This window comes from Salvelinus sp. IW2-2015, unplaced genomic scaffold (genome assembly GCF_002910315.2).
Source record: "Salvelinus sp. IW2-2015 unplaced genomic scaffold, ASM291031v2 Un_scaffold3025, whole genome shotgun sequence".
NCBI lineage: Eukaryota > Metazoa > Chordata > Actinopteri > Salmoniformes > Salmonidae > Salvelinus > Salvelinus sp. IW2-2015.
The window spans coordinates 35749-50748 of record NW_019944317.1 but is presented as its reverse complement, the minus strand read 5'-3'; the positions used below and the strand labels follow the sequence as shown (position 1 = coordinate 50748).

Sequence of the window (15000 nt, the reverse complement as noted above, 5' to 3'; positions counted from 1 at the left end):
AAGATAACCAATGGAAACATAAAATGTATATAGGTCAGAAATTTTTGTGAAAAGCACAGTTACAAATAGAAATCAAACTGGATGGACATCAGAAAATAGATAAGAATAAAAAAAACAAAATATAACTATTGTATAGATTGTTTGTAAAATCTGCTATAAAATTAATAAACTCACAGTAGAAGCCTAAATGTAATTGGTTTATTAGTTTACTCCAATTGAGGGAGGGGTGGTAGGGTTTGAGGGGAATAATAAAGGTATATTCTAAAAAAACGTCATTGTACCCCAGTTGGAAGTCGGAAGTTTACATACACTTGAGGTTGGAGTCTTAAAACTTCATTTTTTAACCCACTCCACAATTTATTGTTAACAAACAATTATAGTTTTGGCAAGTCGCGTTAGGATCTTACTTTGTGCATGACAAAAGTAATTTTTTTCAAAAAATTGTTTAAGACAAATTATTTAACTTATAACTTCACTGTATCACAATTTCCAGTGGGTAAGAAGTGTACATACACTAAGTCTGACTGTGCACTTTAACAGCCTGTGGAAAATTCAGAAAATTATGTCATGGCTTTAGAAGCTTCGTGATGGCGCTATTCGACATATTTGAGCCCAATTGGAGTGTACCTGTGGATGTATTTAAAGGCCTACCTTCGAACTCAGTGCCTCTTTGTTGACATCATGGGAAAATCAAAAGAAATCAGCAAACCTCAGAAAAAAAATTGTAGACCTCCACAAGTCTGGTTCATCCTTGGGTGCAATTCCAAACATGAAAGGTACCACGTTACCTGTAAAGACAATAGTACGCAAGTATAAACACCATGGGACCACGCAGCCGTCATACCGCTCAGGAAGGAGACCCATTCTGTCTCCTAGAGATGAACGTACTTTGATGCGAGAAGTTGCAAATCAATCCCATAAACAACAGCAAAGGACCTTGTGAAGAGCTGGAGAAACCGGTAACAAGTATCTATATCCACAGTAAAACGAGTCCTATATCGACATAACCTGGAAAGGCCGCTCCAGCAAGAAAGAAGCCACTGCTCTAAAACCGCCAATAAAAAAGCAGACTACGGTTTGCAAATGCACATGGGAAAAGATCATACTTTTTGTAGAAATGTCATCTGGTCTGATGAAACAAAATAAGAGCTGTTTGGCCATAATTACCATCGTATGTTTGGAGGAAAAGGGTGAGGCTTTGCAAAACCAAGAACACCATTCCAACCGTGAAGCACGGGGTGGAGCATCATGTTGTGGGGTGCTTTGCTGCAGGAGGGATGGTGCACTTCACCAAAATAGATGGCTTTAATGAGGAAGGAAAAGTATGCTGGATATATTGAAGCAACATCTTCAATACATCAGTCAGGAAGTTAAAAGCTTGGTCGCAAATGGGTCTTCCAAATGGACAATGACCCCAAGCATACTTCCAAAGTTGTGGCAAAATGGCTTAAGGACAACAAAGTCAAGGTATTGGAGTGGCCATCACAAAGCCCTGACCTCAATCTCTGTAGAACATTTGTGGCAGAACTGAAAAAGCGTGTGAGAGCAAGGAGGCCTACAAAACCTGACTCGGTTACACCAGTTCTGTCAGGAGGAATGGGCACAATCCACTCAACTTATTGTGGGAAGCTTGTGGAAGGCTAGACAAAACCTTTGACCCAAGTTAAACAATTTAAAGGCAAGGCTACCAAATACTAATTGAGTGTATGTAAACTTCTGACCCACTGGGAATGTGATGAAAGAAATAAAAGCTGAAATAAATCCTTCTCTCCTTCTCAGAATAATCCTACCATTATTCTGAATTTCACCTTCTTAAAAAAAGTGATGATCCTAACTGACCTAAGACAGGGAATTTTCACTAGGATTAAATGTCAGGAATTGTGAAAAACTTAAATGTATTTGGCTAAGGTGTATGTAAACTTCCAGCTTCAACTGTATGTGGTCTGTCGTAGGGTAACGTGGTAAAAAGCCAACTTGAAATTTTCTTAGGACATTTTTTTCTGCTGTTAACGTTAATGATCATGCAGAGGATTTTCCCAAGGTTGCTAGTGATGTATACCAACGGTAGTTATTGGGGTCAATTTGTCTCCACTTTTGTGGATTGGGGTCATCAGTCCTTGGTTTCAAGTATTGGGAAGATATTTGATCATTTCATTAGGATACCATCAACCCACAGGCCTTTTTGGGTTGAAGGGTTTGTATTTTGTCCTGTAGTTCATACTGAACAAAAATATAAATCCAACATGTAAAGTGTTGGTCCATGTTCATGAGCTGAAATAAAAGATCGCAGAAATTTTCCATTTGCACAAAAAGCGTATATTTCTCTCTAATTTTGTGCACAAATTTGTTTACATCCCTGTTAGTGAGCATTTATCTTTTGCCAAGATAATCCATCCACCTGGAAGGTGTTGCATATCAAGAAGCTGATGAAAACAGCATGATCATTAACACAGATGCAACTTGTGCTGGAGAACAATAAAGGCATCTAAAATGTGCAGTTCTGTCACACAACACAATGCCACAGATGTCTCAAGTTTTGAGGGAGCGTGCAATTGGCATGCTGACTGCAGGAATGACCACCAGAGCTGTTGCCAGAGAATGTGACGAGATCCTGAGGACTATTGTTGTGTCATTTATCTGCTGCCATCACCTCGTGTTTCAGCATGATAATGCACGGCCCCATGTCGCAAGGATCTGTACACAATTCCTGGAAGCTGAAAATATCCCAGTTCTTCCATGGCCTGCATACTCACCAGACATGTCACCCATTGAGCATGTTTGGGATGCCCTGGATCAACTTGTACGACAGCGTGTTCCAGTTCCCGCCAAAATCCAGCAACTTCACACAGCCATTGAGGAGGATTGGGACAACATTCCACAGGCCACAATCAACAGCCTGATCAACTATATGCGAAAGAGATGTGTCGCGCTGCATGAGGCAAATGGTGGTCACACCAGATACTGACTGGTTTTCTGATCCACGCCTCTGCCTTTTTTTTAAGGTATCTGTGACCAACAGATGCATATCTGTATTCCCAGTCATGTGAAATCCCTAGACTAGGGCCTAATGAATTTATTTCAATTGACTGATATCCTTATATGAACTGTAACTCAGTAAAATCTTTATATTTTTGTTCAGTGTAATTGGAGAATCCAGTGGGTTCTGGTAGTCTTTAATAGCTGACTCTAAACTGTTTAATTGATCATGTATGTGTTTTTGCTGTTTGTTCTTTGTGTTTCTCTCTCTCTGTCTCTCTCGCTCTGCCTCAGTCTCTCTGCCTCAGTCTCTCTGTCTCAGTCTCTCTGCCTCAGTTCTCTGCCTGTCTCTCTGTCTCAGTCTCAGTCTCTCTGTCTCAGTCTCTCTGCCTCAGTTTCTCTGCCTCAGTTTCTCTGCCTGTCTCTCTGCCTCAGTCTCTCTGTCTCAGTCCTCTGTCTCAGTCTCTCTGTCAGTCTCTCTGCCTCAGTCTCTCTGTCTCAGTCTCTCTGTCTCAGTCTCTCTGCCTCTCTCTCTGCCTCAGTCTCTCTCTGTTCTCAGTCTCTCTGTCTCAGTCTCTCTGCCTCAGTTTCTCTGCCTCAGTTTCTCTGCCTGTCTCTCTGCCTCAGTCTCTCTGGCTCTCTCTCTGCTCTCTCTTCTCTCTCTCTCTCTCTCTCTCTCTCTCTCTGTCTTTCTCTTTCTACACATGTGTAAAGCTGCTACCCAGGAATTCATTCAGAGACCAGTGGCGTGCCCACACTTGCCCTTCTAGAAGTATGAGGAGTGTATGAAGGACTCACCTACTTCATACAGATAGCCTGCCAGAGGTGTGTGGGGGAGTTACTGCCTTTTAGATAGAACTTCCATATTTGTTTTGCACTAGAGTTTTTGCACTAGAGTTTTTCCTGGTCAGGCCATGTAGTCAGGAACAACTCCTGGYCCTAGATTATGACCACTGGTACCAGTGTCACTGAGCTAGGGCTAAGGATCCTGACAGTCTCCCTTAATGCTCTTTTAGACCAGGTTCAGCTGTGGAATGGTAACTGTATGCAAAGTATAACCAGAACATCAGAGTTATATTTAAATAAAAACATTTATATTAGCGTGAGAGGCCAATAGACCAAACAGTCAAGAAAATATGTCTCACAACATTTAAATGGAATTTGTTTGATTTGTGAAGGACAAGTAGCTGTTTTAGTGGCCTAAACCGGCGACCCACAACGACATGTGACAACAAATACACCATGCTCACAGAGCGTCAACTGAATGTCACCAAGTCTCTGGGCTCCATCCAGTGTCTTAATATAAATATCAGCTACTGAATAGGAACCCCCTAACCCTAAAATTAAAGGAGACGTTTGTGTGTATGGGTGTTACATACAGTACATACACACACCCCATACACCAGGAGTTCCCCAAATGACGGCCAGCGGTTTCTCTGCCTCAGTTTTATTTGRCCCCCCAAGTTTTCTAAGCAAAAATATTTTTTTTAATCCAAGAAATCAGCTCCAGCTGATTTTAATTTGTGTAACCTGTTCCCAAGTATTCCCACGCATAATAGAGAGACACGTGATCGTATACAAATGTCAGCAAGGTTTGAAAATATTATGTTTTAGTCAAATATTATCTCTGTTAGGGTTTTTTGCGGTCTATCTGCAGTCTACAAATGATTTGTAATTATGTTACGGCCCCGACCATCCGCTCAAGAAGCTGTATCTAGTTGATCACGGCCATACATTCTGTTCTGGGATCACGGTATAATAGCAGTGTGCTGGACTGGCGTCTTACCCCGAGCATCTGATGGAGGTAGTGGTACTGCTGCCCACAGTAGTACAATAGGAACGTCCTCATGAACAGCAAGGTGTTAGCGCCCAGCCACAGCACCTAACACACACACACACACACACACACACACACAAACAAGATGTCAGTGGTGCTGCTGATGATGATGAAGATGATGATGAAGATGATTATTGATAATGATTGATGATGACAACATCCAACCGCCACAGCACTCTCTTTCATGTGTTAGGCTGCTTTCCAATTTCCAGTTAGGATCGAGATTGTAAATTGCAACAGCTCCACTCAGTTACTTTTCTTTGCAATAGTAAAAACATGTCATAACAGTGTAATACTGTAATAAAAGTGTTGTCTCGGGATTAGGTTGTACTATTCTTACCAGAACCAAGTGTTTTCCTCCCTCGTTCGCGACCCAACTCCGCACTGACAAAGCCATGTTTCAGCCTCACCGACCGCCGCCAAGTTTTCCAGTTTGGGAGTTTACGGAAAATCAATCCCTTTTGTTTGACTCCGAATCTCCTCCTACCAGTGAGTGACACAAACCCGTCTGTTTGCGGATCATTCCCGATAAACTGGCACTCGAATGTCTCGCATGTCTTTGGGGGGCATTTCTGTCCCGGCGTCCTTGTGCACAGCGTGGAGTGTTTTAGCACCGGCGAACCGGCTTGTCGTTTTCTCCTCCTCCCCTCTCTCTCTTTCTCCCCAGTCTTTCTCTTTTTCTAACGGGTGAGGGCGCCACGGCACTTCATGGTCGTGTGGGTAATTTTCCACGGTTCTTCAGTCTCCACTGTTGTGTCTGCGGTGAAAGCAACATGAAAACAACGGTAGGTTATTATAGAGCAGGGAGTGCAACGTCGGGGGCCTGGAAATTTGCACCCCCCCCCGAGAGAAGATAAAACATAGACAGAAAAGCCTAGAAGATGATATTCTAAATTCCCAATCTGGCCCTCAACCATCACGGTCACCTAATAATCCCCAGTTTACAATTGGCTCATTCATCCCCCTCCTCTCCCCTGTAACTATTCCCCAGGTCGTTGCTGCAAATGAGAACGTGTTCTCAGTCAACTTACCTGGTAAAATAACGGTAAAATAAATAAATAAAATAAATATAGCCTCTTGAACTGTAAACATTAAGGAGCTAACAGTTATTACATGACAGTGCTGCTATCCTGAACCTTTTGTAATTATCACCAATTTTTTGTCAAATATTAATTTTAAAAGACAGTGAAAGAGGAAMGTTTCTTCATTACAGGAGTCTGCAATAAGACAGTGGGAGAATCTCAATTGTTTTTGCTCGAGTCCTCTCCTCTGTTCCGCCCTTGCCTGCTTTTGAAAAAGGGGTTAGGTCTAGTTTAGTCAATAGGCTACTAGTGCCTCACTGTGGCTATAACCRCCCACTGCAATTTAGAAGATAGATTGCCACCAATCGCACCCMAAAACAAGTTGACAGTGTCATTTTAATCTGTTGTTCACAATCACCACTATAAATCACTAGCATGGGTGTACAGCTATGGCGGGGCTTGAACCAGAAACTGTGCACTAGTCTACAGGCTTATATATAGCCTACTCAGACCTGTGCCATGAAGTTCGAGACCTCTTTGCAGAGGCAATTGTGCGCACACATACTACAGGCAGGCACCGTTGCACCTACTACTCACCTGTGTAATATTACGACTGCTACGTTAGGTTACGCAGGCACAGGCAGAAGTCTGAATCAGGTCTGTGTCTGCTGCTGACGGAGTGTCACTCTTGGAACGTTTCCCCAGCGCACATTCCAGAGCTTCACGCTCGAGCCCACCGCATGAAAGAGGCACAGGCCGCCGGCAGCTGTCCTGGAGCTGCGCAGAGGCCGGACTGGGCGCAAGGGGTCAAGCGCGCACAAGAGTGTGGGAAAATGTCACAGAACTATTTATATAAACTACGAGAAACTCAGACAAACGAGGTAATGATATGATAATTAAGCTGAAAATGTAATTTATAGTTGTAAATCTAGGCCTACTGCAGTAAACTCTCCCCTCTCCTCCACCCCTTTCTACTCTCCCTCTGTATATTCCTATTTTTGACAGTCCCCCCCCCCCTCTCTCTCTTTCTCTCTCCCTCTGCTTTTCACACAATGCACTCCATTATCTTGTTGAATGCGGTCGGTGTTTCGGAGTGTTACCAAGCGGGACAATGAAAACCGAAAGCGGCTCGTGCAGTGGATATGTTGGCTCATCGTTATAACGTCGTTTTTCCTGACGGGTTTATAATAGGTGAGTTATAATGACATTTTAGGCGCTGATTATCCATAAGTTAAACACATTTTAAGAAGTTAAAGTTTCCTTTTACTGGCGAATGATAGTAGTAGTGGTATTGTAAGCTCTTGTTACTTTTGCATTTCATAGTGAAGTTTTATAATAATACCAAGTTTAAGAACTATAATATGCATCTGTCTGAGGCAATTGTTTTTTTTTTGGTGAGCACGGAGAAAGGAGTGTTATAGTTCGCAAGCATCTTTTCAAACGTCTGAAATCGCAGTGTGTTTCTACTAACAGTCTGAATACGAAAAAGTAGTCTTAACACAGGGTTCCAAAAACGCCTTGTCAATAACACGTTCCTCTATTGAGGAATCAACATAGTAGAGTGGGATAAACGCACACAAGTGACCATACCTACATTCCTCAGTCAGCTCTGAGATGAACTGTGACCTACAGTTGAAGTCCAGAAGTTTACATACACTTAGCCAAATACATTTAAACTCAGTTTTTCACAATTCCTGACATTTAATCCTAGTAAAGATTCCCTGTCTTAAGTCAGTTAGGATCACCACTTTATTTTAAGAATGTGAAATGTCAGAATAATGGTAGAGAGAAGGATTTCCAGTGGGTCAGAAGTTTACACACACTCAATTAGTATTTGGTAGCATTGCCTTTAAATTGTTTAACTTGGGTCAAAGGTTTTGGGTAGCCTTCCAAAAGCTTCCCACAATAAGTTGAGTGGATTTTGGCCCATTCCTTCTGACAGAGCTGGTGTAGCTGAGTCAGGTTTGTAGGCCTCCTTGCTCGCACACGCTTTTTCAGTTCTTCCACAAATTTTCTATGGGATTGAGGTCAGGGCTGTGTGATGGCCATTCCAATACCTTGACTTTGTTGTCCTTAAGCCATTTGCCACAACTTTGGAAGTATGCTTGGGGTCATTGTCCATTTGGAAGACCCATTTGCGACCATGCTTTAACTTCCTGACTGATGTATTGAGATGTTGCTTCAATATATCCATATACTTTTCCTTCCTCATGATGCCATCTATTTTGTGAGTCCACCAGTCCCTCCTGCAGCAAAGCCCCCCATAACATGATGCTGCCACCCCTGTGCTTCACGATTGGGATGGTGTTCTTCAGCTTGCAAGCCTCCCCCTTTTTCCTCTAAACATAATGATGGTCATTATGGCCAAACAGTTCTATTTTTGTTTCATCAGACGAGAGGACATTTCTCCAAAAAGTATGATCTTTGTCCCATGTGCAGTTGCAAACAGTAGTCTGGCTTTTATATGGCGGTTTTGGAGCAGTGGCTTCTTCCTTGCTGAGCGGCCTTTCAGGTTATGTCGATATAGGACTCGTTTTACTGTGGATATAGATACTTTTGTACCTGTTTCCTCCAGCATCTTCACAGGGTCCTTTGCTGTTGTTCTGGGATTGATTTGCACTTTCGCACTAAAGTACGTTAGTGTATGTAAACTTCTGACCCACTGGAATTGTGATACAGTGATTATAAGTGAAATAATCTGTCTGTAAATAATTATTGGAAAAAATTCCTTGTGTCATGCACAATGTAGATGTTCTAACCAACTTGCCAAAACTATAGTTTGTTAACAAGAAATTTGTGGAGTGGTTGAAAAACGAGTTTTAATGACTCCAACCTAAGTGTATGTAAACTTCCGACTTCAACTGTACATGTATTTTGGAAAAGACAGGAATGCACAATATCCACTTCGTGAATGTGTGTGGATTGGTGTGTGTGTCAGACTTTCACAGTTATGCCAGAGTCTACTACTCACACAAGCACAGTTCAACATATGCTGTCCTCTTCTACCTTCTCTGTTACTAGCGTCATACACATGACAGACACACACCACACTAAAGCTAAATTACTACAGTAAGGTGTTACTCAATACAGTATTTCTCTGGCGTGCATTAACTGTGAAACAGCTCTAGTAAGTAGCCTATTGGAGCATCAGGCCCCGGACCAACAGGCTCAGAGACAGTTTCTACCTTCAGGCCATACAACTGTATTTAACCCCTGGCTATTCACCTGCACATCCACTACCGTTCAGAAGTTTGGGGTCACTTAGAAATGTCCTTGTTTTTGAAAGAAAGCACATTTTCTGGCCATTAAAATAACGTCAAATTGATAAGAAATACAGTGTAGACATTGTTAATGTTGTAAATGACTATTGTAGCTGGAAACGGCTGATTTGTTATGGAATATCTAACATAGGCGTCAGAGGCCCATTATCAGCAACCATCACTCCTGTGTTCCAATGGCACGTTGTGTTAGCTAAGCATCCCAGAGTCACCTCTTCACTGTTGACGTTGTTTCAAAAACAAGGACATTTCTAAGTGACCCCAACTTCTGAACGGTAGTGTACCTGCCGCCCACCTGACTATTTGCACAGACTCTCTGCATTCCCACTTCACACAAACACACACACACACACACACACACACACACACCACACATGCACATAACACAAACACACACATACACTCTCACACACCACTGCTGCCTGTATTTATTATATATACTACTGTTGCTCCACTCACTATTCTCTTTACTACTCATCTATAACACTGAGTCGTATTCACACTACATTCTGTACATTTTACAATATGTCCATCTTGTTTTATTACTTTCTTTTTAAAATACTTTGTCTACTTTGTGTATACTTTGTTATTATTGACAGTGTTATTGTGTTTATTGACAGTGTTATTGTGTTATTATTGACAGTGTTATTATTGACAGTGTTAATTATTGACAGTGTTATTATTGCCAGTGTTATTATTGACGGTGTTATTGTTGACAGTGTTATTATTGACAGTGTTATTGTGTTATTATGACAGTGTTTATTATTGACAGTGTTTATTGTGTTATTATTGACAGTGTTATTATTGACAGTGTTATTATTGAAGAGTGTTTTTATTGACGGTGTTATTGTTGACAGTGTTATTATTGACAGTGTTTATTGTGTTATTATGACAGTGTTATTATTGACATGTTATTGTGTTATTATTGACAGTGTTATTATTGACAGTGTTATTGTGATTGACAGTGTTATATGTGTTATTATTGACAGTGTTATTATTGACAGTGTTATTGTGTTATTATTGACAGTGTTATTGTGTTATTATTGACAGTGTTATTGACAGTGTTATTGGACAGTGTTATTGGTGTTATTATTGACAGTGTTATTATTGACAGTGTTATTGTGACTGCTGTAGTCTTACTGCTTGTTTATGATTTATTGCAATGTTGAGGACGTGCGCACACATTTCATTGCGTTGTATCCTGGGCCTATGAATAATAAACTTTGATTTGATTTATAGGGAGAGTGATACTGAATCTGTCCATCTGTCAGGGTGGGTGCTTTAAGTCTGTCAGTCAGGGTGGTGTGTTAGTTTATATAACATAACATGCCTGTGTGTTTGCATACCAGGCTGGTTTGCAAGGCCCACCAGCACAGACACAAGCCATGATGCAGGGTCCAGACGTCACCTGAGAGAGTTTCTGGATGAGATGCGACCAGAGAACATCAGAGATCATCTGAGGTACACAATACTAGAACCCTGTTCCTCCACCACACACCTAGGACACACCTAGGACACACACCTAGGACACACACCTAGGACACACCCCTAGGACACACACCTAGGACACACACCTAGGACACACACCTAGGACACCCCTAGGACACCCCTAGGACACACACCTAGGACACACACCTAGGACACACACCTAGGACACACCTAGGACACACACCTAGGACACCCCTAGGACACACACCTAGGACACACACCTAGGACACACCCCTAGGACACACACATAGGACACACCTAAGACACACACATAGGACACACACATAGGACTATTAATGCTCAAACCTCCTCCCACTCTCGTCCTCCTCTTTTTACATTTCAGTAATTTAGCAGACACTCTTAACCAGAGCGACTTACAGTAGTGAGTGCACACATTTCTACTTTTTCATACTGGTCCCGCATGGGAATCAAACCCACAATTCTGGCATTGCAAGCGCCATGATCTACCAACTGAGCCACAAGGGACCCCTTCTTCTCTGTTTCTACACCTCTCTCTATGTCTCTCTCTCGCTCCTTTTCTCTCTCTCTTTCTTTCTTTCTTCTTTCTCTTCTTTCTTCTTTCTTTCTTTCTTTCTTTCTCTTTCTTTTCTCTCTCTCTCTCTCTCTCTCTCTTCTCTCTCTCTCTTCTCTCTCTCTCTCATGTCTCTCTCTTCGCTCTTTTCTCTTCCTTCTTTTCTTTCTTTCTTTTCTTTCTTTCTTTCTTTCTTTTCTTCTTTCCTCTCTCTCTTCTCTCTCTCTCCTCTCTCCTCTCTCTCTCTCTCTCTCTATGTCTCTCTCTCTCTTCTCTCTCTCTCTCTCTCTCTTCTCTCTGTCTCACTCCTCTCTCCTCTCTGCAGGAAGTTCACCCGGTACCCCACTGGCCGGTAAGAGCAGACTCAAATTGGGCTGAACAGATAAAGGGGAGTGGCTAGCGTCTGGTCTCGGATCAGGTAGAGATGGTACCTTATGATGTGCTGCTGTCTACCCCAATATCACAGCCCAACTACATCTCTATAGTAGACCAGCTGGGCAACGAGGTACACACCCACTCACTCACTCACTCTCAGTCACTCCCACTCTCACACACAACTCACTCACTCACACTCACTCACTCCATCCTCACACCACACTCACTCCACTCACTCACCACACACACTCACACTCACTCACTCTCACACCACACCACACACACAACACACACACACACACACACACACACACACACACACACACACACACACACACAACACACACACACACACACATACACACTTGTGCCACCCTGCAAAGACATTTCATCCTTCAGTCAACAGATGTTGTTTCTAAGTGATGGTATGATAGGCAGGCCAGTTCTCAAGGACTACCTCAGGAGGTTAGGTTAGTTCCAGAGGACAGGTGCTCTCTCTCCCATGGTACCCCTTGTTACATGGAAACCACGTGGTAGACCAAGTCCCTTTAGTAGGCTGGATAACTAATGAAGAGATAAGGCCATAGCCACTGTCTGTGTGTGTGTGTGTGTGTGTGTGTGTGTGTGTGTGTGTGTGTGTGTGTGTGTGTGTGTGTGTGGTGTGTGTGTGTGTGTGTGTGTGTGTGTGTGTGTGTGTGTAGAGTGAAGTGAAGTGAGTAGTGTGAGTGTGAGTGTGTGGTGTGTGGTGTGTGTGTGTGTGTGTGTGTGTGTGAGAAAGAGATAAGGTGATGTCACGGGCCATGTGTACCTGGTTTGGCTAGAAATCTGCTTTTTTTTTGTTATTGACTATTTCCTTTTGATTGTTGACTATCTACTATCTGTCTGTATATGTATGTGTGTGTGTTGTGTTGTGTGTGTCTCTCTCTCTTTGTGTGTGTGTGTGTGTGTGTGTGTGTGGTGTGTGTGTGTGGGTTGTGTTGTGTGTGTGTGTGTGTGTGTGTGTGTGTGTGTGTGTGTGTGTGTGTGGTCTGTCTGTGTGCCTGTCTGTGTGCCTGTCTGTGTGCCTGTCTGTCTGTCTCCAGATGTTCTAACACTTCTCTATCAGAGCCGGTTCCTGAGGGATATGAGGAATTCTCTGACATCGTTCTCCCTACAAGCGCCTTCTCAGCGCAGGGACAAACAGTGGTAGGGTACACACAACACACAAACACACACACACACACACACACACACACACACACACACACACACACACACACACACCACACACACAACAACAACACACCACCACACACAGAGAGAGAGAGACCTGCTGACTGTACGTGTTTCCTCAGGGTGACCCTGGTTTATGTGAACTTGGGCGTACAGAGACTTCTTTCCAGCTGGAGAGAGAGATGGGGATCAAGTCACTGGGAAGATCGTCATAGTCAGGATATGGAAATATCTTCAGAGGAACACAGTTCCTCTCTCTCTCTCGTCTCTCGCTCTCTCTCTCTCTCTACTCTCTCTCTCTCTGCCTCTCTCTCTCTCTCTCTCTCTCCTCTCTCCCTCTTCTCCTCTCGTCTCTCTCCTCTCTCTCTCTCTCTCTCTCTCTCCCCTCTCCCTCTCTCTCTCTCTCTCCCTCTCCCTTCCCTCCTCTCTCTTTCTCTTTCTCCTTTCTTCTTTCTCTCTCTCTCTCCCCTCTCTCTCTCTCCTCTCCTCTTCCTCTTCTCTCTCTTCTCTCTCTCTCCTCCTCCCTCTCTCTGCTCTTCTCATCTTCTCTCTCTCTCCCTCTTCTCCTCTGCTCACTCTCTATCCCTCACGCTCTCCTTCTCTCATCCTCGCTCTCTCTCCATCCCTCTGTAGGTGAAGAATGCGATGCTTCATGGGGCGAGCGGTATAATCATGTTCTCGGACCCTGCAGATTACTGCGCCCCAGGAGTTCAGGTACTGTACATAGAATTTCAATGAGTAGAATAGACATCCTATTTAAAACAACAAAGAGATCTGTGAATTGAGAAACTATGTCCACTCTACTATTTGTGATGTCATGTGCAGCCATACCCCGCCGGGTGGAACCTTCCAGGTGGAGGGGCACAGAGGGGTAATGTCCTCAACCTGAATGGGGCAGGAGACCCCCTCACGCCAGGGTACCCTGCTAAAGGTGTGTGTGTGTTCGTATAGACACATAGATGTTTCTGTGATAAAGGGGGACTATAAACATCCTCCCCCTCTTCTCCAGAATACACTTACAGGTAYAACCTGGAGGAAGGGGTGGGGCTTCCTAAAATTCCAGTGCATCCTATTGGCTATCATGATGCCATCCAACTACTAAAGTGAGTATTATGATKGCAGCCAATCAGAGCTTACACACACAATTCCTGTGTGTAATGTAACTTCCTGTATGATGTCACCCTTGGTAGGAATATGGGAGGAGACATCCCACCCAATAACTGGAAGGGAGCGTTAAACGTGTCCTATCGGATTGGACCGGGCTTCACTGACGGCTTCAGTACACAGTAAGACACCATACACCTCTCCCTGAAGTCTCCTTCTCCCTTAGCCCTCTCTCTCCCTCCCTTCCCCTTCTCTAACCTCTCTCCCTGAAGTCTCCTTCTCCCTTAGCCCTCTCTCTCCCTCCCTTCCCCTTCTCTAACCTCTCTCCCTGAACTCTCTTCCTCTCCCCCTCCTTTTTAGTTTTTGGTGTGTAATTAATACCCCCTTTTTGGTGATTATGATCTGGTCTCATCGCTGCAACTCCCTAACAGGCTCAGGAGAGGTGAAGGTCAAGTCATGCGTCCTCCGAAACATAACCTGCCAAGCCGCACTTCTTAACACCCGCTCACTTAACCCGCCACAAGGAGTCACTAGAGCGCAATGAGCCAAGTAAAGCCCCCCCCCTCGGCCAAACCCTCCCCTAACCCGGATGACGCTATGGGACACCCAGTCACGGCGGGTTGTGCCACAGCTGTAGTCGAACCCCAGGCTGTAGTGACGCCGAAACTCTGCGATGCAGTGCCTTAGATCACTGCGCCACTTGGAAGGCCGTCCCCTCTCTCTCTCTAATTCTCTGGAGTGTTGCCCAGAGCAGTAGAATAGAGGCTCCTTGTGTGTTCTGTGAGGGAGAGATTGACACACACACACATTTTCACACAACGAGTAGGGCAGAGGTAGCCTGCTCCCAGATCTGTTTGTGCTTTTGCCTACACCATTGTCATTGTCAAGACAAACATGTTCTGCATGACGATTCTAATAAGGAGTTGGTAAGAGAACAGGAACAGATTGGCACCAAGGCTAGGGGTGAGGGAGGGGCTCTCTTTGTTCCCATCAACAACAGTGGAGGAGAATTGGGATTACTGAAACAACATCAATGTAGAGTCTCTGTCTCTGTCTCTGTCTCTGTCTCCTCTTCTGTCTCTGTCTCCTTCTGTCTCTGTCTCCTCTCTGTCTCTGTTCCTTCTGTCTCTGTCTCTTCCTCTGTCTCTGTCTCCTCTCCTGTTATCTCTCTTTTTT

The 15000-nt window shown here is 43.7% G+C and overlaps 2 protein-coding genes across 2 annotated transcripts in view; one reads left to right on the top strand and one right to left on the bottom strand.

The window, feature by feature from the left end:
- LOC139025658 (NADPH oxidase 4-like) overlaps positions 1–6606 on the bottom strand; it is a 20824-nt gene extending 14218 nt beyond the window's left edge. Inside the window, exons 1-3 of the mRNA XM_070440804.1 lie at positions 6433–6606; positions 5154–5570; positions 4763–4858 (exon numbers count right to left, since the gene is read on the bottom strand). Of these exons, the coding sequence (XP_070296905.1) occupies positions 4763–4858; positions 5154–5210 (153 nt within the window). The 5' untranslated portion in view covers positions 5211–5570; positions 6433–6606. The remainder of the gene's footprint in view (positions 1–4762; positions 4859–5153; positions 5571–6432) is intronic.
- The window catches only part of LOC112075199 (N-acetylated-alpha-linked acidic dipeptidase 2), a 20325-nt gene continuing 11900 nt past the window's right edge, over positions 6576–15000 (top strand). Inside the window, 13 exon segments of the mRNA XM_024142225.2 lie at positions 6576–6660; positions 10463–10574; positions 11459–11476; positions 11478–11544; positions 11546–11643; positions 12597–12693; positions 12843–12909; positions 12912–12967; positions 13354–13434; positions 13546–13651; positions 13730–13823; positions 13911–14006; positions 14185–14272. Of these exon segments, the coding sequence (XP_023997993.2) occupies positions 6576–6660; positions 10463–10574; positions 11459–11476; positions 11478–11544; positions 11546–11643; positions 12597–12693; positions 12843–12909; positions 12912–12967; positions 13354–13434; positions 13546–13651; positions 13730–13823; positions 13911–14006; positions 14185–14272 (1065 nt within the window).